This window comes from Clarias gariepinus, chromosome 7, assembly GCF_024256425.1.
Source record: "Clarias gariepinus isolate MV-2021 ecotype Netherlands chromosome 7, CGAR_prim_01v2, whole genome shotgun sequence".
Taxonomy (NCBI): domain Eukaryota; kingdom Metazoa; phylum Chordata; class Actinopteri; order Siluriformes; family Clariidae; genus Clarias; species Clarias gariepinus.
In genome coordinates, this window is record NC_071106.1 from 17,450,351 (window position 1) to 17,473,723 (window position 23,373).

Sequence of the window (23,373 nt, forward strand, 5' to 3'; positions counted from 1 at the left end):
CTTTTACATTGAAAACTATTTTAAAGGGGTTTAGTTACGGTTGTACAAAAACTAATTATCACACATAAAACATATTTAATATTTGATCTAATAATTTGTTTTCTGTGAATATTTGGAAGAAGTCTCCAGCGTCAGACCTTTTTAACAGACTGGGGTAAATGAAAATTTAGGTTTCTGACACAGGAGAATCTACAGGACTAAGGATTTTGTGAATTTTAGTATAATAACCACCTGCATTTTTCCCTTGCTATTGCTAAAAGAGACTTGCTATTAATACCTGTTGTGAGGTAAATAGTAAAAGAAACTGACCTGTCTTGGAGAGGATTTATAACATTAAATATAAACAAATAAAAAGTACAATGTGCTGTTCACACACAACAATTGCAATTGTTAATGAACTGCTGTAGTATGGAGAAATATAGATGTTTTAGAACCGGTTGTTCATGGAAAATAATTCACCTAGTTTAGGAGTTTCATGAACTCAACTATATTATATCACCCTGTCACTGATAATGCGACTTGTTTTATTCCTCAGACATCACAGTCTTATAAGGCCCTGAATAGCATTGAATAACATCTATTGTAGCCCATTTGAGATACATAAAATTCTGAAAGAATAATTGGAAATTATGAAATGGACAACAGAAATATATGATGAAATAAAGAATCATTTACTCCATGACATTTATAAGCTCATACCAATTCTCAAATTTATGCTTTAATTCAATTATTTTAAATTCTCCATCATCAGATAATTGAAGGTAAACATATGATCAGGCCTCTTAACAACCACAGTTATTTCACACCACATATGTGCAAACTATTTGTTTATTATTGTATGACTGCATGACATTTCACCTATTTTAATCTGAACATCAAATTTAATTTCCTAATGTTATCTTAGAAATTAGCCTCAGTCTGTCTTTGCTCTCCATGGTTGTTGGTCTAAATATATGTTGATTATATTTAGATTTGGAGCAATTTATTCTCTAATGGACACAGCGTGTTGATGGAAAATATGAGTGTAAGAGGAACTCAGTAATGTTGTTCTTGAAGTACTATGGCAAGGTGTGATATGCTCAACTATTAGCAGCGTTCACTCTCACTTGATTAGTAACACATTTATGCATGCTTACACACTCACCCCAAGTTAAACGCTGATAGAGTTTCAACAATCTTAAGAGCTATAAAGCTATAAATCATGTCTTTGGACCAAGTTTTACAAGGGCCAGAAAAGTGGGAAAAGGCCAGAAATTCAAACAAACAAGTAAATAAATAAATAAATAAATAATTTTTTTAAATTCCAAGAACAGCTATTCAAAGCAGGTGTTTTTCACGGCTTGAAGAAATAACCTACAGGCTTGTTAAACATGATAGCCATAGAAATACCACACAATTAAATTATTTCTTTAAGTGAATTACAAGAGCTTAATTTTTCATAAATGTGTGCAACAGTCGTATCTTTAAACTGTTTCAATATCTTTACTGCAAAAAAATCTTATATTATTCAAATTCTAAAGTATAAAAAACAAAGAAAGTGTAAAACAAATACTAATGCAATTAAATTAATATTTTCTGTACATGTAAAATAGAGCCTATTCTTTCACTGGTGTATAGCGACATCTGCTGGTAATGATCGCAATATTCCTGGATAGTAGTTTTAAAACTGACTGTTTAATCCAAAGCTTATAAATCAGAAAAAAAGCTAATTTTAGGGCTTTACACCATACATACAAGTTAAAGGAAACAGATGGCGAAAGAAACAAATAAATAGTAGCAATTTTCTAAGCACCAACATTGTTAATTAACATTACAAGCTACAACATCTGAGAATTAAAGATTTCAAACATTTAAAAATGATATGGATAACATTTTATTCTATTTTTATGAAATCTTCATGAAAAAAAAAACGTCTCAATTCTGAACATTACGTTAGTTTGATACAAACATGCACAATACTGTTTGTGACAAAAATTACAAAGACACTAATATCTCATGAAAGTTTGAATAACAGGATTACTCTTACCACTTAATACTGTAGCCATGTTTCCAAAAACAAAATTTCATATTTTTTATTTCAGTCAGTGTTTTTTTATGCTATTCTACACAAAAAAACTGAACATATTTCTACATAGTACTTCATTCATACCTTCAATGTTGTTTACTGTTTATGATGCCCTTATTTCATTTTAACAGTACTAAATTAGGTCACAAAAAATGATAAGGCTAAAGATGATATTACTTTTAGATGTTTTTGATATTACATGGTGAATGACAGTTTTCCCACTTTTAAAATAAACAACCTTTGACATTTTATTTATTTCAGTGCAAAATCTGTCACCACTTTGGCAAAAAATACAACTAAATCAACATGTCCATGTAGAACACAGTGCTTTATAGAAACAAATATATAAATCCCTTTTATCAAATGAGCGACACAATGTGATGAAATGTTACAGTATGACTGGAATGATGAGAAATACAGTGAAATTAGACTTTACTTTGCAGTCACACGGGGTGTTTCAAAAGTCTGAGTGAAATGTGGCCCTCTTAGCCAGTGTTTCCCCTTTCAGTAGTGGTTAGATGTACAGTAAGGCTTTGCAGTAATTGAGACAGTAAAACAACGATGCCTCATTGGGTCTGAGCAGGCCTGTTTTTCTTTTCCTGCCAGTCTTTCTCTCTCAGACTCAGTTCTGCTTCTGTGAAGGCTGCAGGACCCCAGTTGGTGATCTTCTGAGGGCCTTTTGGGCCTGGACACACACACACACACACACACACACACACACACACACACACACACACAGACATAAATGAAAAGATAATGTGTGAACATTCCGGAAGTGTGGCACTGATGAAACACAAAGGTTTGGGCTGAAGAAGAGTAAATAAAAAGAAAGAAGTGGGTGTTACAGTGTAACAAAAAGAGGTATAATAAAGGGTTGCAAGGGGAGTAAAAATATAGATCATTACCTGGTTGTATAAGACGAATAAGTCCCTCATGATGGGCCACCTTGTCCTTCCAGCTTTTTGTGTTATTAGCAGCATCCTTCAGTTTCTTTATTACTTCCTGTTCATTAGAACACACAAGAGATAAAGGCAGACACTTAAGGCCACTTGAGGTGGTTCTAAATTTATATAAATAAAAGAAAAGTTTTTGTTTGTACATTGGTCAGAACAATAGCTTTACATTTTATACATTAGAGGACCAGAAACCAGTCTCAGAAAAAAATTCTGTCTGTCTGCCTGTCTGTCCAGCCGAATTTGTGACAGCATCACACAAAACTGGCTAAACACAATCTAAAGAAACTTGGCCAGTCCTTCTGTATTTGCCTAAAGTTAAATCTGCACCATAAATGTAATCAAAATGTTGAGTAGAGAGGACATTATGAGCGGTTTTGTGCCAGTTTACATCACAGCAGCCAACACTTTTTTGGACTAATATAGCCCTTTTTCCATCTGGGTGTGGCTATATGTCACTCAACATAGACAAACAACATGATAGTTTACCATAAATACACAGAATATGCAGAAGATCTACAAAGCACCCAAATCCTCACAAAATAGAAACGCACAACATAACATGGATTATTTCAAAAAAAGCATGTACACTATGAAAACTAAACCTTCAAAGAGGTACGGACAGATCAATGTATGTTTCTTCTTCCTGCAGGAAGTATAAAACCAGTTTGTCTTGTATGTTCTGAAACTGTGCCGATAATAACAAGCAGTATGTGGAAAGCACTATAAGACAAAACACAAATTAGAGCGAGCAAATCCGCAGTAGTCTGAGGTAAGGGCGTGTAAAATACATGAACTGACAGCACACCATCATGCGCTAAAATCAAAATGTTGATGAAAGGTGATGTTATGTGCCGGATGTAATAATTTATTTGAAACAGGGAGTGTGGCTGATGGCGAAACAACTACAACTTAAATAAGGCGTAATGTACTCCACCTTACAAAGTTTTTATTTCTTTGTATTAATAAATTAGGCAGAGAGTTCTGCTATACTGAAAAACAGGCAGACATGTATGTGGGAAACATGAAAACTGATCAATTTATCTTTAACCTTTTAACTGTTTCTAAAAACTCTCTATCCGTAAATGACTAATACTAACGCTACGTTAAGTTAAAGAAAATACCTTAAGATGTGCAGATTTTCTGAAGGTGAAATGCCCCAACTGATTTCAAATGTATTGTTCATTATCACAGCATAAAACTACAAACAAGCAATGGTCTCATAAATATCAACACATTATTTAGTAGTCTTAAATATAACCAATTCTCTCGCAGTGCGATCACAAATTAATCTTGAAAATCATATGCATTAGAATGCCCGCAACTGATCAAAACAAGTTTTGTGACATTGGAGAAATTTGAAACAGTAAAACGTCACCGTTTATTTATAACCCTACAGTTGCTAGACTTTAAACTATTTCAACATTTCTTATGTGGTACAGTAGGAATGACCTATTCCTATTACTATTATGGTGGATGACATAACAGAGATATTTGCTGCCCAGTAAAACATAGCTTTTTTGTTTAATTAAATTCTTAATTAAATGTAAGTTAGTTTTTATTGTTTAAATGCTGCCCTTGGTTGTCATTGTGGAAAAAAAAAAAGTTATAAAGAATGGGCAACACTTAATTGCTTATGTTTAATTCAGTTGTGAAGCTGTTGTATGAAGCTTAGGTATAAAAGTTTTGTGCTATGACAACTTTTTTAAAGGTGCAAGGGCTTCAAATTGTACAAAATCTGAATGTAATATTAAATCATGATATTTCTAAAATCGTGATTCTTACAGAATTGTTTGTAACTATGTAAAATGTAACTGAAAACTCAAGTGTCAGGTGGTGACTGATGATTCCCATCCCTACCTCATACTGTTCCAGTGCGCTTTCTCTCTCGGTCTCCAGTCTCTGTAGCTGCTCCATGGCTTCCTGCAATGCACTCTCCTTTTCCAGCCGTGCTCTCTCCAGCTCCTCCTTCTCAGCCTTTGACTGAGAGATAGTCTGCTGCTGTTGCAGGTGGATCTGCTCCAGTTCCGAGCGCTTTGATGCTTCTTCCTCCAGTAATCTGCATCACACACCATACACAAACATTGCTTTAGGGGCTACTACTTTTTGCTTTTGTTTTGTAAAGTCTGTCTTTTAAGCAAATAATGTGTGACCTATTTAAATGCATTTCATTAAAAAGATTTTAAAAAATGCTAGTAGGAAATATCAAGAACATTTCTGATGAATATCACTTCTTTAACCTGATGTAAATGAAACTGTGATTCATCACACCCGTTCCACGGGCCAGTCTATCAGTTCTCCTCACATACCCATTCTAGGCAAGACCTGCTGGTTTAGAGATGCTCTAACCATTAAGTCATCTAGCCATTACAGTTTGTTTATTTGTCCTGCTTACATCACCTCACATCAGACACCTGTCTGTTAACTTAGTGCTTAATATATCTCACTCCTTTATAGGAGGGACTGTACCAATATAATAAATTATATTCATTTAAATTGTCTGTCATTTAAAAGTTGTGGTTTATCGGTGCATGAAAATTGCTGTTGGCAAAACTAAAAAAAAAAAAAAAAGGTTCAGTTTGAATACAACAGGACATGAATACAGAATGAACATTCATACAAAAAAAATGATTTGTACACAGATGTTTTAGAATATATATTCTGCCACATTCTTAATACTGTGGGTATAATACGACTCAGCTCTAATGGGATTTGGTAAAGTGCTGAGCTGGTAGTAAGTCAGCACAAAGGCAGGAAAACAACAGGTCTGTGTCAGGTCAGACTAGCAATAGCCAGAAAGCACTTCACATGCCTCACACGTGTCATTGTCTCTGTTACTTCCTCTTCAACTGAAAATGACTTTTTACCAATTACTTTCTTTTGTATTTATTTATGGAACAAAAAGAAAAACTGTTTTAAATGTTTAACACAATTAAATGCATGAAAAATACAATTAAGTGCATCTAATCTTTACAGAGTGAGAGATCACAGCTCTTCTACTGGTGTTAAACTGAAATAAACACGACGTTTATTTGTTGATAACATTTATTAGAGACACTCAACAGCTTCCTTTACACTCCGCCACACACACGAACCAACACACCCCTCGCATAACTGCTGCCCCCCTATTTCCCGGAAGCACATATGCTGGGTTAAATAGTGCAGGTGAGATGTAAAGTATTAACAACTGGGACTGGCAACAGGATGTCCAGACAGTAACTAACGACTAAAAATAATAAGGGAAGGTTGTTTTTTCCTGATTATTTATTTATTTTTGACACCATATAAATGCCATTATTAATTTGAATAAAATAATATTTTGGACAGTACAATACTGTGCAAAAAAGGTCTTGAGCCACCCCTTTTTTCTTCATATTTTGCTTATGATGAGCCAGATCCAGGCTCCCTTGAGGACTTTTTTGGCTTTAATTTTTGGCAAGTTTCAGTTCAGTTCAGAGTAATCTTATATAAACAGTTGTCCCTATCTTTAATCTTTACTTCCTCTACTGTTCTTGTGTTTAAATTGTGTGTTGTGTGGGTACCTGGCCTGCAGTTTGCGAACAGTTTCTTCATCCTGCCTTGCCTGTCTCTCATCTTCCAGTGCTTCTTCCAGGCTACGGTACATATTCTCCAGCTCTCGGACACGCTGCAGATACTGCTCAAGCTCACTGGACTTCTGTGCCACCTGCTCTTCCATCTGCAGCCTCACCTAATACATACACACAATTATTACTACAGTTCAAGTGATTTAAAAAAAATCACCCAATAAAGGAACATTTATTATGCATTTATTGTGTGTTTTCATAGCAGTACATCTATTCCTTTAATTTCTTCCCTGAATTGGTGTGTGCAAATTCAGTATTAAATCCTCAATACCCACATGTGGTCTAACGTGTTTGTAACTTTAACACACTAAATAAAATAAAAAAATCAGATACTGATTTGTCTCACACTTGTCTCCTTGTCTCACACAGCATGATTTCAGCTGTTTCTCGAACAAAAAAGATGGAAGAGTTAGGAAACAGTAGGTAGGAACTCCCACCTACTTCCACCTCCATCCATTCACACATCATTACTGGCCAATTGCTTTGGAGGAGATGACTGAGACTAATATGTTAATCTCCAAACACACTTTGTTACACAATTCTGTCTTGATAATCCTGTTGAATGCTACATCTACACCCAATACTTAACCTCCTGTCATTTAGGTTTTGCACTGAAATATTTTAGCACTAAGCAAAATTTAACCTATGATAGAAAACATTTCTTATGGCACAAAATTTGCCATTTATAACTGCATGTGCATTTAATATTCATTACTTAATTTGTGCAGGACAGGAATCATCCATCAATTTAGCAATGAGTTCTTTTCTGCCACAGTAATATACAATGTAGGTGAGATTGCTAGTATCTTTATTAAACTTTAGATATGTTGAATTATTGTGACCAATGTGTAGTTTTGTTACTTTAGTTACTATTTTAAGTATTTATAATGAATAATATGAAGATAATTATCAGTCTATATCCTCCTGCTGTGATTTACCAATTTTATATTTAGACAAAAAATAAATAGTTTTAATGTTATACTGTGCTTACTCATTGTCTGTGTGCCTGTGTGTGCTTCCACATTTCAAAGAATGACAGTAGAAAAGAGAAGTTACACTTAAATTAACTTCCTAAATTATGGCCAAAATATTGTTGAAAGTAGCTGAAGTCACCTCGCAGTTCTCAACTGCTTATTTGTGCAGTCCCCATTTTTATGAACAAGTACTAACAGCCAAAGCATAGACCAAGACTAAAAAGGATCTTTTTTCAATGGGGAATTTCCAGTAACATCATTGTTAGCAAATTTAGGCCATAGCCAGACACTAAAATGAGCAGCAGTAAAAACCCTAAAGATGAGCTGGTGGTTTATTTTTATTTGGTTAAGCTCCATTTTACTGTGTGAATAGTAATAGTATAATATAAGTATTGGTAACAACCATTTTCTCTTTCTCCATTTCAGCTTTGTAATGGTCCTCCAGCTGGGTCTGGGTCTGCAGACGTCTACGCTCCTCCTCAGCTGACGTGGCTGCTGCCTCCTCCAGTTTCTGGTTAAAAGTGACAAATAATGACAAACATGTTTTAATTTATCTCAATGTTAATGTAAAAGGAATGCATGTGGTACATATTTTTTCTTACATTACAAATAATGATTGCTGTTTTTTTTTTAACTGTACAAGATGTTAAAATATCTACCAAACGAAACTTGTAAAAGGTGGCTTAGTGGTTAGCACTGTCGCCTTGCAACTCCAGGGTCAATGTACGATTCCCGCCTCAGTTTGCATGTTCTCCCTGTGCTTAGTGGGTTTCCTTCCGCAGTTCAAAGACATGCAGATTAGGCTAATTGGCCTTCCCAAATTTGCCCCCACGACCCGTAAGCGGTATAGACAATAAGTGAGTGAGTAAATCTTGTTAAGACAAATAAGGAAGAAATACAACAAGATATGTTCTTATAGGAAAAGAGCATTGTGCACTATACCACAGCACAAATAGTGGTGATTAATATCCCCTAGAGAACCCAGGGGTTCTCGAACTTAATAATCAAAGGACCAAATCTGACTTCTATTTAAGGTCAAAGCATTTAATGCTGTCTGAGAAAAAAATCTAAACCTAGTGGAAAAAACTGCAATCAGATAAGTAAATCAAAACAGCTCTAATTTTAAAGTGTCAGAAAGATTCAAACTAAATTCCTTTTTAGTGCAAAATAAACACTGTTTGCCTGCAAATTGTTGCTTTTGCACCTAAACAGCTGCAACTTTATCTGGCTGTGGCATGGACGCATATGGAAAATGCATGAGTGTGGAAGCAGTGTTGCTCTCTTGTCAGTCTAAATTTAAAATACACAACTAAGCATGGAAAAGATGACACTAAAATTTTGTTTTTACATTAGAATTGTGACATCCTCAGTGCACAGGACACATAATGCACACTGACAGAAGATGCTGCTGGACAGAATGTGAACGAATACTGGTCATTAGCTATCTCGCTAATTTTTTAACCAGTGCCTGTTAGCTGATCTTATTTATCTCCAAATAGACTACAAAACTAACAGTTTATTAATAAGTACAAGTATTTATTTTTTCATTTCAAAGTAGGAAACATACACTTCCTTACATTGTATTATTGTATTCCTAATTTAAGAAGGGCTGGGTCCAGACTGACTTGCCGTGCGGTCCGGATCTGGGCAATCTGGACTGAAACTCGCTCAAAATTTTGGCTTAGACAATTGTTCCAACTACATACAATTCACAGGTTATATTAATGTGCTCATTTGATTAATTTATTGCTTTGTTATAGCAACTGGCACAGGAAGATGCATGAAAGATGCATCATACAAGCAGAATATGTACTTGTTGGAATGGTGTCCATGAGATTATTTAGCATACATAATCTCTAGTGTTATAGTGTCATACGTGTTATAAAAGGACTTTTCATTTGGGGTCCTCGATAACATAACAACATGCACTTTTTGTCTTATTATTCTATGAAAGGCAAAAAGAGAGGCTGGTTATGGAACAACAGTTTATAGCTGTGATAGCATAAAAGATACCAGATCTTTTTTGTGAACAAACATAATTGTAAATAGGAAATAAATGTGGCTTTAATAGATTAAAAAAAGTTGATTACAATAACTTCACCATTGGTTATTATGCTATAAAAGCACAACCTGTTGTTATGTCCTTGGTACTGAAACATTAAAGTCAAGGTGATGTTTTGGTTAAATATGCGACTGAATTTTAAATAACCATTTAAAAGGTCCAGACTCACATCATACTTGTGTCTCTACTTCTGTTTATTATCTCTGTTTTGTAAACTGTATTAATACTTAAACATGTGCTAGTTTAAGTGCTATTTTTATCTGAGCAAATGATAGAAGGGTAAGACTAAATATTATAAAAAACATTTTGTACAAGGGTTAGGATAGTTGATAGTTGTTATAAACTTATAGTATGACATCTCAAACTGTCAGGCTGGTTCAAGCTCCCCAATAAAATACCTAAGTCTATGCGTTTAACTCAGTGTTTTGCTGTACAGCAAAAATATTACTTTAGATGTACTTTAGATGTAGTCTATATATTGAAAATATTACGAGTACACTTCTATATTACAAGTATCTTATATATTGCTAAAAAAAAGGGCACTGTAAAATACCTTTCTTGTTTACATAGATGTCAGGGAAGTTGATACTCTGCTACTTTACAAGTAGCGGCAAATAAGAAAGAAAACCTAGCCATTTGCTTCTAAGAAATAATTATTACAACAGTACAGATCATAAAGCGCAACAGTGATGGGCACTAAAAGTAGGCAGGAAAAAAAAAATCAACAAAACAGCAATAAACCAGCATGCCACAAACAGTTTGGCCGGCAATAAATCCCAGCACAGTAGGTCTTCTCACTAAACCAGATACACAACCCAACACAAGATAACTTACTTCCACACAGATTTTCCAGTTAAATGGTCTACCAGTGCATGCAAGTGTTAAAAAAACATATCGGCAAATATGCAAGCAACTACGCTCCTGCTTGTTGTCATTGTACACAGTAAGAGTACACAAAAACATTCATCTTACCAAGATGTTTGAGATACTGTGCAATAATAAAGCCACTATAACCAAATTTGCTCCTTTAATTTAGACTTACTTTGGGAAAAAGAACATTCAACGCTATGCTAAGTACTACCATCAAGGTAACTTAATTAATGCAGCTGCCACTATTTTCTCACCTCCCTTTATTCATGAGCACGTGTCAGGGTGAGACTTGCCCTGCCAGTGCCATTTGCAGTATCTCAGGGTGGTGTGAGATATCTCAGGTGGGACAGCTGGGACACAAAACAGGTACTGTTTCTGAAAATGAGCTCTGCAGACATGGGTCGACCCTAGAAAGCTCTCTCGTGGTACACTTATTGTTCTGATCTCTGTAAGGGGCACTTGGGGCAGGCAGTAGTCATGAATAGCAAATTGTTCTTCATTCACACTATACCCCAGACTCACTCCGGGCCAGACAAAGGGAACTTGTTGTCAGAGTATGTCACATTGTCTGTACAGTGGCAGTCCAGCAAAATTCTTAAATGTTGTGTAATGCAAGTCTTGCTTGCTGTATAGAAGAAAATGTGGTTTAGAAGAACCGAAACAACATTGTTCTGTCATTTATTACACCGCTAGCAATTAAGCATTAACTTTAATGAGCAAATCCATGAACCAAAATGAATTCACCTTCCAGTGATACAAAGAAAATTTGCTATCATTGCCAAAATAATAATCAAATAATAATCACTGACCTACTTTAGGCCTTGCTATTTTGCTAACCCAAAATTCACACAAAATTAACAGCTTACCTAATGCACTAACTCTTTATTTTGATAGGACAATACACTAAGAATAACACAAACTACTAGAAACAGTTAACTATTTTTTGCACCTACATGCACTATAGTCCTCTCTTTTGTACTTTAACTTACACTGTCTTCTTAGTATTAAAACCTGTGTGTTTTATGTAAATATTTAGCAAATTGTTTAAATAAGAATGAATGAAGGAGTGAAAAAGCAGTTTCATATTTAAACCTGACTTAATGAAAATATACTGGACAAAAGTGCCTAGGTATGGTATTTTTGAGTACATGATGAATGTGCCCTACTTCAGAAACATCAACCAGTATTATTTTTGTAAACCAGACAGTAAAGTATATTTCCACAGATACTCTCAGTGGTTTACTTGTGAATTTACATAAAACACTACCATTTCAATCAATATCTGACTTTGGTAGGTATATTAAGTGGGGACCTCATTTAAATGGTTGTGTCAATTGCATAATATAATACCTTTAACATTGAAGTTTATTACATTGTAATTATTACATTAAACACACAATCATATTGTACCATTAGAAGTCAGTCTTACACTCAAACAATAAACATGTATGACACAAAAAGTCCGTTTTACATTTATAACATGAAATACACAAGGAAATGATTTAAAATATGCTAAAAAATGGATCAACACTACACCACTATTTACACAAAACCACTCACAAATACAGTTGCCTGTTTTTGCCTGTACAGTTGTTGTTGTTTTTTGTCAGGAACACTTAAAATATGCTTTAATTAGGAAATAAGTTTTAAAAGAAAAAATATTTCAGATATATGACTTTGCTGATTAAAATCCAGTTTGATCAAAATCTAATTAGTTTATCTGCTGCTCACAGTGATAATTCAATATAAATCCTACAACCTAACAATGTCCTCAGATGGGTAAGTAGAGGAACAGACAACTGAAACACAAATTCTTCCACCATTACGCAAAGGAGGCATAATAAAATATTTTAACTTCAACACTTATAAGCTACAAACTCACCTCATTACTAAATGTATCCAATTTTTCAAAATAATCCAGTCTTACAGAGGTATTAGATTATGTTGCATATGTAAATGCACTCACAGTCACTTTTATTAATTATTCACTAATTAAAAATTGTGAAGTGCCCTTTTAGTGACAGTGTATTCTATATTTAGCTATTCATGAGCTTAGCTCAGATTAGGCTTAGTGTGTGTTTTTACTGTTTCTGTGTAAAATGTACAAAGAGTTTGGAGATATATTTGGAGACAAGTGTGTTTTACGTGCTTACTTAATAGGGTTTATAATAAGAGCTGTTTACAGACCTTTCTCATGGCCTCGAGCTCTTTCTGCTTGTTCTCGTTGGCTATCTGGAGTTCTTTCATCCTAAGTTCCAGCTGCTCCTGCTCAGCTTGTTGCTTCTGCCGCAGCTCCCTCCGTTTTTGCCGTGCTTCATGATGTGGAGCTGGGCGGCTTATCTTTAGCAGGGAGATACACGTCTGAATGGCTGAGAAGCAGAGAGAAAAAAAGGATATTAAGTATACATTTTATTTTACATATTGTGTTACATAAGATATATAATAAAGCTCAATTTAGAAAATGTCACAAGTAGCAATATAGTGAGAGTTTCTATAAAAAAAAGTAATGTGCATTTTCCCACCTTGGATCCATTCCTGTCTCTTCTTTTTATCAGAGGCACTGATCTCATAACTTTTGTCTGAGCATTTGACAAAGAAAAGGCATTTCTTTCCCTCCTTATCTGGTAATGACTGTGGAAATGGCAAGGAAGTGATTCATCAGCATTACATCATGCCAGAAATGGAAGGAAGTTGATTACATAAAACATACAGGAACTGTAGCAACACATAGCAACGGCATCATCACCCCACCTCTCTTTAACATTAAACTTTATTTCAGTATTAAGCAGTAAACTTAGAGCAATACTTATACTGGTCCTGGTACTTATAATCATTTTGTAATTTATAATAAGCCAATAATGGAGATTCCATCCGTTTCTAGGCTACCATAATGTACAACACAGGATCATTTTAGAGATATATCACTTGCCTCAACACAGCAGTTCCCATCCAGCAATATGTCTCCTTTTTTCTCTGTCAGATCTTCACTCACATAGTATGAGATTGAATTGGGTCGGAGGACAAACCACCGTTCAGTCCAGTTTTTTCGTTTGTGGCCTTTTTTCAGCATATAAGCCTAAAAATAGATAGAGAAGATTTTACCTAACCATCAGTCAGTTTCTGTTTGAAACAGGAAGTCAACTATAAAGAGCTCAGACAAATTTCTGTTATTCTGTATCTAGTCTCTGTGATCAAGCATCTGGCCTTGGCAAAGGTCTCTTTCCACTAAGCTGTGCATACCAATTTAAATCCAAAAATGAAAACAGTGTTATCACAGAGTTCCACTGATACCACCTGCATTTTCCAAAACATACCCACACAGCAGTCACTGCACACCATGCAAAAGTTACGCAGGAACTTCATGTTTGATTCATAAGGAAGCAGGCTAATTACCTAGGAAGACTGGACTGAGATAGACTAGCTTAAAACAGTAGCTCAAGTAAACAGGTTGATTCCGCCAAGACCAACCTGGATGCCTTACTGCAGAAAAACATAAGCCCTTTTAAAATATGGGATATGTAACATATCTAACTTTATTAATGCATTAAAGTGATGTATTTCCGTTATTCAGACATAACTCACTTATACATAAACATACCCAAATGAATCATGGTATGCACAAATTAGCCATTCTTGCAAAATTCTACAGTACATCAAGTGACATATAACATGGTTGCCAGATCACAGTGATAAAATCCAACCTAGACAGTGCTGAAAACTTTACTGAACACAACAATAGCAAAGATTGCAAGAGAGACTTTTGACAAAATAAGCACATTTACACTTTAAATAAATTGTTCTCAGATTTAGGAAAAGGAAAGCTATTAACGCTTTAATGTCAAAAAAACACTGTGGACTCATAATGTACATGGTGCATATTTGTAGGGCTGAGACCTGTTTCAACACATCCAGAATGAGCTCCTGGAAAACCTCATTGATGCCCATGGACAGGGTCTGGCGGTCCATCCCTTTGCTGAAATGTCCCATTCCGATCAATTCAATCAGCTCCCAGACATTCAGGCACTGCTGTTTAAAGTTCAGCTGCAGCTTGTAGTCCTCAAACTTTTCTTCAATCCAGCTACCTCCCATTGCCTCTGTCAACTTTCGTAGAAAATACTCAATCTGTGGGACAAAAGATAAAGGTTAAAGATTAATGAAACTCAGCCTGTGAATATTAAGGAATAGTAAGTTATCCTCTATGCTGTAGTATTCAACTCTATAATATTTAACACAAGATACACAATAAAAGATAAACAAAACTGTATTGTATTATGACTGTATTATTTGAATCACTTTTTTAGATTTCTTTATTTTCTCTGAAAATTTGAGTGATTAAGATGATTAAAACTAATACAATTCTATGTCACTGCATTCCATATAATCGAAATAACAATAGCAGCATAAAGGACAACTAAGTCATAACGTACATCCTGAAAAGCTTTACAGGAAGCTGAATAGTTCCTTTTCTGTTACTAGTTCTTCTTTATTATAATTGATACCATTCCCTCCTGTATATATAACCATTACTATTGACCTTAATGTCAATATAACAATGTCAAGTTAAAAATTAAAAGGATTTAAATAAATAATTAAAAGTAGTAATATCAAGGCATTTATATTAACGTGAGTGTTTTGAGAGGAATAAGAGTCAGCGCCGCTGATGCTATCGAAAATTCAAAAGCAACAGTTCTAAGCAACAGTTGTATAATAGTATAAAATTAGCATTTAGGTATAGGGGACTACAAAGGTAGTTAGATAAAATAATGATATAACTACAAAAAGCATCTCCAAGCTTTCCATTTTTTTTTTTTTTTTACTTATTTTTAGTGGCCATGGTATAAATACATGAAAACCATCAAATAATAATAATAATAATAATAATAATAATAATAATAATAATAATGGAGAATGAAGGACATGGTGTCTTTTACTTACACCATTGTTTTTTATTTCAGGACTCTTTAAATCCACTGCCTATTATCTCTAACATAGCAAAAACATTTCCAAATATGCTGGCTGCACATATTATTTGGAGGTCAACTTACTCCTTTTTTCTGTCTACTTTTTTAAAGAACAGTGGTGTGTGGCTTACCTCCTCTGTGACTATGACCAAAGGGTATCGGTCCTCTGAAAGAAAGTTAAATATACACCAGATCTTAAATGCGTCATCATCAGAGATGAGTAGGTGATTTCTGTTGAGGTTTTTCCTGGCGCACAGCGTCCAGCACATCCTGTTAAAGTCCACTCGATCAAAGTTGTCCTGTACCTGATAAAAATACCGGGAACAGGAATTTACCAAAAATATTAAATTGAGAAGCAGCCAAATGGGTTTTAAATAAACAAACAAACAAAAAAACACTTAAAATCTGAGATTTTTTCTTTGAAACCAAATGTGACATAGTTTGGATTCTGTGAGAACACTATATTACAGTACAATAATTTGGGAGCACTTCACAATCATATTAAAAAAGTAAAAATTTAACACAGAGTTATCATTACAATACATTACATTACATTGTTAAATCTGTAACATTGATAATAGTAATGGCTGCTGTGAGAAGGTAATCATCAGCATTAAAGTTTATTACTAAGGTTAATCAGCTAATAATAGTAATAATAATAGCTTTTTATGAGCTTTACATAATTTCAGGAGAGATTATTTTAAGCATCTATGTTTTTCCAGACTGGGAAATTCAATATACCTGGCAAATTACTTCTTACAAGACATGTGAATGCAGAAATATTCAACGATATTAATTGGTTTGAAGGGCAACTTAAGACCTTGTTGTTGACCCAAAGGTGTCCTTGGAAATAAGCTATAGTAGTAAAAAAAAACATAATAATGTGAATCTTTGTATTGTTATAGTGGTCAAAACAACCTCATCTATCAAATAAACATGCTCTTACTAATGCTGGCTCACGATTATACACCAGCACACAGCTGGATTTGTAAGCCAGTCTGTTTTGAAAAAGCAGCTTTTTTTTTTTTTGCAACAGTGTGAACTAGTTTACGTCACACACACCTCCCATTTAGTTTTGTGCACTGTGGGACTGCACAATAGGAGCCTTGTGGAGGCCTGAACCACCACGACTTCTGCTGAGCTGCAGAGAGAACTGGGCATTTGCATTCTACAGAGCTGAGTGGCAGTGAGATTTGTAAACAGGCCTTATCACCAGAGACAGGCAAAAGACACAATTTTACAATTGCGCAATTTTGAAATGCAGACGGAAGTTCATGCTATTTGACAAAATTGTTTAAAAAATAACACTTTTATGAACAATAAACTATATATTAGTGAAGTATACAAATAATCTACATATAGCCATGTTTAATTGATCATGTTTTTAAGGATGCATAAACTCCATCATAGTGCACATAGTACTCTGGATTTTAAGAGAGCAGCTATATTATGGTCTTGCATTTGTATAGCAGTCCTGCTCTTTTGTTCACCTTGTGGCATTTCAGTACTTCATTAACAATGCATTCCAGGATTTGAGACAAAAGTTATAGTGGAAGAAGTACGCTGTTTCACATCTAACCTTTAAACAGAAAGCTACAGCAGTACAGCACTGTTTTTAAACAACATGACAGCACCATGTGCTATAAAAACCTTAAGTCATCTATGCTTAGTCAATAGTGTGTATGTCAAAAAAAAGTTCATATGCAGTCCATGTTATATTACTGTATAAAACACACAAGGCCTGAAGTATAGAGAGGATTATTTAAACACACATTTTTTAAATAAAACTTAATGATAAAGTGATAGTTGACAGAGTTTAAACACAATTAATGTTTTTTTCTTTACTACAAAAAATATAAAACAAGGAAGGGACAGATAGATACACAGAAAGAGAGTTTGAAATTTGTTTTTTTTTTATATGCTGTGTTGAAATCAAAAACACTACTTGGTGAAAGCAGTCACCAAACCCCAAAAACCCACACAACAGTTTAGAAGTGAGTTTTCTGACTAAAATCTGGTTCAAGTGTTATGAGTTGACAAGAAGCTGACTCAGTTAAAATATATTTAAAAAAAAAAAATGGAAAAAGAAAAAAAGAAAGAAAGAATGAAAGTAAGAAAAAATAAAGAAAGAGGTGAGTCATTTGGTACAATCAAACTACAGGCTGAGTAAGCAGTCTTGGCTATGAGTCAAGGTGGTGGTCAAGGAAAAGGGAAAGGCGGATCTCCAAAGGAGTGAGACAAGTAGGGGGTGGATGGTGAAACAGTACAACACATTAACAAAAAAAAAAAAAAAAAAAAATTCTGTGATGTCATAAACTTAACCCTGGCTTAAGCCACAACCAGTTCTTGTCAGCATATATTATAAACTTATATTATCTATGCATTCCACTGTAGTTATCAAATAATCCATTGTAGTTACGATAAAACATGCTATACTTTAAGATTAGTGACTCAATATTAAGCTTGTAGTCTGACAGAGTTTATAAGTTTATATGAAATGTTGTGCTTGCCAGTAGCCAGTAGTTTAAGACAACTCAGCACTGTCTAATGCTAGTAACTTTTTTTTTCCTGGATCCCACAACAGGACGTGTGTTGTGAAATATAACTCTTCCTTAATCTACTTCCTCTTTCACAAGGATGGAAGAAACAACCAGTAAAAAGCCATTCAGAACAACTATCCCCAAAGCTTTAACATGGCATATATATATATTTTCACTTGAAATCAAGTGTTGTGTTACATTTCATACACCCAGATCCAATTAAAAGACATTAGTAGTCATAGGGTCTTCCAAAGATTGCCCTGTCACATTATCAAAAAGACTCGAAACTGAGCACAAGGAGCTCACCTTGTCCAGGATGAATCGGTTCAGGTAGGGCATGTATCCCTGATTGGAAACTGGCCCCTCATCGTCATCCCTAAAGTGCTCCTCCAAAGCCACTGGATCATGAGGAATGTTCATCACAGTGCACAGGCTATGGGAAAGCACCTGAAAGTAATGATGAAATAATAATAAATAAATAAATAAAAACATCTCAGACTAAGTATGAATGCTGATATAGCATACTTTATACAATCACTTGGCGTTATGTCCTACATTTTTAACATAATTTAGTAATTAACAGTGATGGCTGGCCATGATATTGAACAGAGGTTACACAATATACTAGAATAATATTATTAACTCAGCAATACTATTATGAAACCATAAAGCATGGTGCCTTATAACACTGGGTCTTGTAAAAGACATAAACTATTATGCATACACACTCAGAGAAAAAGAAAGAAAAGACTAGTCATGGTTGCTTTAAAAAAAAAAAAAAAAACTTAAATGTTTCACATTTGTAATAATGCCATGTTGTTTCTGAATAGTATGCCAGTAGCCAGTAGTTGATCATGTAAACCTAAAAGTTAAAAAGGTCTATGGTGCTAGTCAAAATCAACAGTGCAAAGCAAAATATCACTACTTCAGACTGATGCTTCATTTATTTTCTGGAGTTATGAAATAACAATAGGCGTAGTGTAGTGATTAGCACTGTCGCCTTGCACCTCCAGGGTTCGGGTTCGATTCCCGGCCAGGCTTCGTGTTCTCCCTATGCTTGGTGGGTTTCCTCCGGGTACTCCAGTTTCCTCACAGTCAAAAGACATGTAGATTAGGCATTGCCAAATTGCCCGTAGTGTGTGAATGAGCGTGTGTATGTGTGTGTGCCCTGCGATGGATTGGCACCCTGTTCAGGGTGTATCCTGCCTCATGCCCTAAGTCTCGTGGGATAGGCTCCAGGTTCCCGCGACCCTGAATACAGGATAAAGCGGTATAGAAGATGAGTAAGATGAATGAGTGAGTGAGTGAACTAGTACTAATTGAGCTTTACAATTTAATTTTACATTCAAATATCCAGACCTTTGTATTCAAGGAATTTTTCATAGATGGACTGACCAATATGGGTTAAATACAGTACCTGATCTATTGTATTTAAAAATCACCACTAACATTTCCGGTGTTGATTTACCACTTGTAGATTTCATTTATGTACAATTGGCACATTTTTAAATAAATAAATAAAAGTCTTAATTTAACACTAAGCGTTAAGAAATAAGAGTCAACACTAAGCATTAAGCTGTATAGTATATAAACTGAATACCTGATATTTTAACTAGTTGTTGCTTCTTCCTGATTATTATTATTATTTTTTAATTGTAGCTTATTTATGTTTGTTAAATCATTTATTTAAATAATAGATTTGGAAATCTGACATTAATACCCATTCATTTCATCATTAACCTAAGAAACACTCGGTGTCATTATATACAAGGATAAGTACAAGGAATTAAGTATAAAGTGCTGTATGATGGCAATTGAGTAATGACTAAATTACAAGTCGTTTAACAAACAGTTCCCCTTTAACGGCAACAATGCTCGAAACCCACAGGTTCTATTATGGACGCTTCAGGACATGACACCATACCGCTTCATACATCTGTACAAAACCACAGCAATAAATGTGCCTGCTTACAATTTAACACCATATCATTTCAGTCCAGTGTCTCTGACATAAACACGCTCAAGTGATTTTTTTAATCTTAGGTAATCGACTGTAACGACCTAAAATGACTGTGTTGGTTATGATCGTTCATATCCCTGAAAATAAGATATGCGTGAAAAAACAAAAACATGAGTGAAGGTTATTTATGTTAAAACGTGTGATTTAATAGTTAAACATAAAAACCGAAGCACAAAGTCCCACTAAATGTTACAAAATCGCTACGAAATGTTCCGCTGCTTGACAAAATCGTACCTTTAACTGCGACTTTGACACTTTCCCACTTTTGTCCAGGTCCAACGCGGTGAAAGCATGCCATATCGACTTCAGAAGTTCGTCCCTTAGTCCCATTTCGAGAGGTACAGACTGGCTGAGGCTCGTCGCACTTCTGCTGCGCTCTGGGAGACTGAAGCTCTCAACCGGAGAGCTACCGTCACGTGACTGTGAGCTAACCCGCACTCTGAGGAACTCGGACTCAGTGCACAGTCACAGCTCAGAGTGCGTCAAAACCGCTCGACACACAACAAATCCATATAATATTTCAGCTTTGGTACTTTGTAATTGCTGCTTAGCTACTGTGCACTACAGCGTACTGTTTATGCAACTGAAAAAACCCACCATAACCCACCTCATTATCAATATTCATAATCACGATTAATTTGTATGCATCAGTTATCCATTTTTTTTAAATTATTCATTCATCGTTTCTAACGCCAATCTGTTTACAGGGTCACAGTGGGCCTGGAGCCCATCCCAGGAGACGTATGGCACCATGCAAGGTACACCCTGGACAGGGTGGCAATCCATAGCAGGGCGCACACACACTAAGGACAATTTGAGAACGCCAGATAACCTAATCTGCATGTCTTTGGACTGTGGGAGGAAACCCACCAAGCATGGGGAGAACATGCAAACTTCATGCACACAGACACACGAGGCCAAAATCGAACCCTCAACACTGAAGATGTGAGGTCACAGTGCTAACCACTATGCCACCACAACTCCATACCATTCCTGATCTGTATTTTGTGCACAACATTCTTTCATTTGTCTTGTTTCACTTTGGCTAAAATTTCCTGCATTACTCAGAATGATTGTAAGCCGCCCACTCACTGGGCTCTGGGATAACCCTTCCTTAGACTAATGCAGCAGCACATTAATCCATCCAGCTCTCTCTTCTCTTCATTACATTCTGCTCAGACAGAAAGAGTTCAAAAACTGTAACTTTCATGCCACTACCACTGTCAACTTCAGTAGTTCACTGAGCTGCCTCCCTGGCTCCACACTGCCCAAACCAACTATTATATACCGAGGCTGCATGGCATTCTGGGAGTCCAAAATTTGGTTTCTATTCTATTTTGGTTTTCTAATTAATGACAATGAGCATTGTTGGAAATGGTTTGTTTTTAGATGACAATAAAACCTAACCTACTGTCAGTTTTGGCATTTGGTCTCTGCACACCATCACATTAAATTTGAAATGAAACACTCAGGAAGTGATTGCAGTTATGACTTTTAGCTTTAATTCAAGGTTTAGGAGTGTGTTTATGGGAATTTTTGACCATTCATCCAGAAGTGCATTTCTGAGGTCAGACACTGATGTTGGAGAAGAAGGCCTGGCTTGTGGGCTTCACTCTAATTCATCCCAGAGGTGTTATATCGGCTGGAGGTCAAGACTGTGCAGATCAGTCAAGTTCCTACACTCTAAACTTACTTATTCATGTCTTTATGGACCTTGTTTTGTGCACTGGTGTAACAAATAACAAAATACTTTTTTTTAATGATGCCATTATTATATTATTATTAATTCAGAGGAGTTCATGATCAACTTTGATCTGCAAGGTGCCTAAGTCCTGTAGCATAACAACCAAAATCATCACTTACTTGCCAGTAGGCATGAGGTGTTTCTGCTGAAAGGCTGTTCTTTTCCAAGTGAAGTGCTGGTTTTCTGCTAACAGTTCCACTTTGGTCTCATTTGTGTATAGTACATTGTTTTGAAAACCTTGACATTTGTTGAAATGCAGTTTTCTGAACCTCAGTCTTGCTAACATGTTCTTTTAAGAATGAAGAGAACCCTGGGAACAATACTTGCTAGTCTTCTTAACATTTTTATTGAAGAATTATCTTTCTCACTGTAAAATGTTAAGCTAGAAAATTTAAGTTTTTTTGGCACTTTAAGAAAATTCTGAGGTTGCCATTTGCCCAATAGCAAGACCCACTATGATGAGATGATTTTTTTTTTAAACAAAAAATTTGAATTAGGAGGTGTACTAACTTTTCAAAATGAGAAGCATTGGTGGCTTAGTGCTAGGTTACTTGCCTACCATGCGGGAGGTCCAGGCACAACTCCCAGCCAATGCCCAAACCCCAGCTAACTGGGCATCTGGTATAAAACCTGTGCCAAATTGTTGTGAGGATCAGTTCGTCCGCTAAATGTGACCACGCTTCTATAGGAACAGACAAAAGACTACTAACAAACTTTTGAACATGATTGTAAATACGTATATAGATAGATAGCATTCGGAGTAACTTATTCCGAGAACAATTATAATTCCATGGTTCAAAATGGTTCTGTTTTTTCCTCAAAGCAATACCAGAAGTCACCTTGTGCACCATACCCCCTTTTTTTAATTACTAAAACAAATTATGATTAATTTGAATTATATATACATATATACATATATAGTACATACATATATACACTCAGCAAAAAAACTGTTTTTACTTTCAATAAACTTAATGTGTAAATATTTGTATGAACACTAAAAGAGTCAACACCATAAGACATAAACTAAAAATGTTTCACAATGTGTCCCTGAATGAAGGGAGGCTCAAAATCAAAAGTACCAGTCAGTATCTGGTGTGGCCACCAGGTGCTTGAAGTACTGCAGTGCATCTCCTCCTCATGGACTGCCTATTGCGGACAGTCTGAGCACTGATGGAGGGATTGTGTGTTCCTGGTGTGACTCGGGCAGTTGTTGTGGCCATCCTGTACCTGTCACGCAGGTGTGATATTCGGATGTAGCGACCCTGTGCAGGTGTTGTTACACATGGTCTTCCACTGCGAGGATGATCAGCTGTCCTTCCTGTCTCCCTGTAGCGGAGCGGTCTTCCTTAGGCGTCTCACAGTGCGGACATGGCAATTTATTGCCCTAGCCACATCAGCAGTCCTCATGCCTCCTTGCAGCATGCCTAATGCACGTTCACGCAGATGAGCAGGGACCCTGGGTGTTTTTCACACAGTAGACAAGTCTCTTTAGTGTCCTGCGTTTTTAGAACTGTGACCTTAAATGCCTACTTTCTGTAAGCCGTTAAGGTGTTAACGATCATTCCACAGGTGCATG

The 23,373-nt window shown here is 35.6% G+C and overlaps 1 protein-coding gene across 1 annotated transcript; it reads right to left on the minus strand.

Annotated features, from left to right (window-relative positions):
- Positions 1–1,669: 1,669 nt before the first annotated feature.
- swap70b (switching B cell complex subunit SWAP70b) lies at positions 1,670–20,440 on the minus strand. The gene is made up of 12 exons (XM_053501009.1): positions 20,285–20,440; positions 18,337–18,477; positions 15,622–15,795; positions 14,424–14,651; positions 13,459–13,605; positions 13,052–13,160; positions 12,717–12,898; positions 8,001–8,108; positions 6,561–6,727; positions 4,879–5,077; positions 2,971–3,067; positions 1,670–2,750 (listed from the first exon to the last, which is right to left on the minus strand). Exons 1-12 carry the CDS (start codon positions 20,378–20,380, stop codon positions 2,632–2,634), a joined length of 1,767 nt encoding a protein of 588 aa, XP_053356984.1. The 5' UTR covers positions 20,381–20,440; the 3' UTR covers positions 1,670–2,631.
- Between the last annotated feature and the right edge of the window lie 2,933 nt (positions 20,441–23,373).

Excerpts from the sequence above, each read along its gene's own strand:
- swap70b (XM_053501009.1), bottom strand. The coding sequence starts at position 20,380 with ATGGGACTAAGGGACGAACTTCTGAAGTCGATATGGCATGCTTTCACC. Across the intron at positions 13,606-14,423 it reads TTCTGGATGTGTTGAAACAG|GCTTATATGCTGAAAAAAGG; the intron begins GTCTCAGCCCTA and ends ATCTATTTTTAG. Across the intron at positions 3,068-4,878 it reads GCGCACTGGAACAGTATGAG|GAAGTAATAAAGAAACTGAA; the intron begins GTAGGGATGGGA and ends TCTAATGAACAG.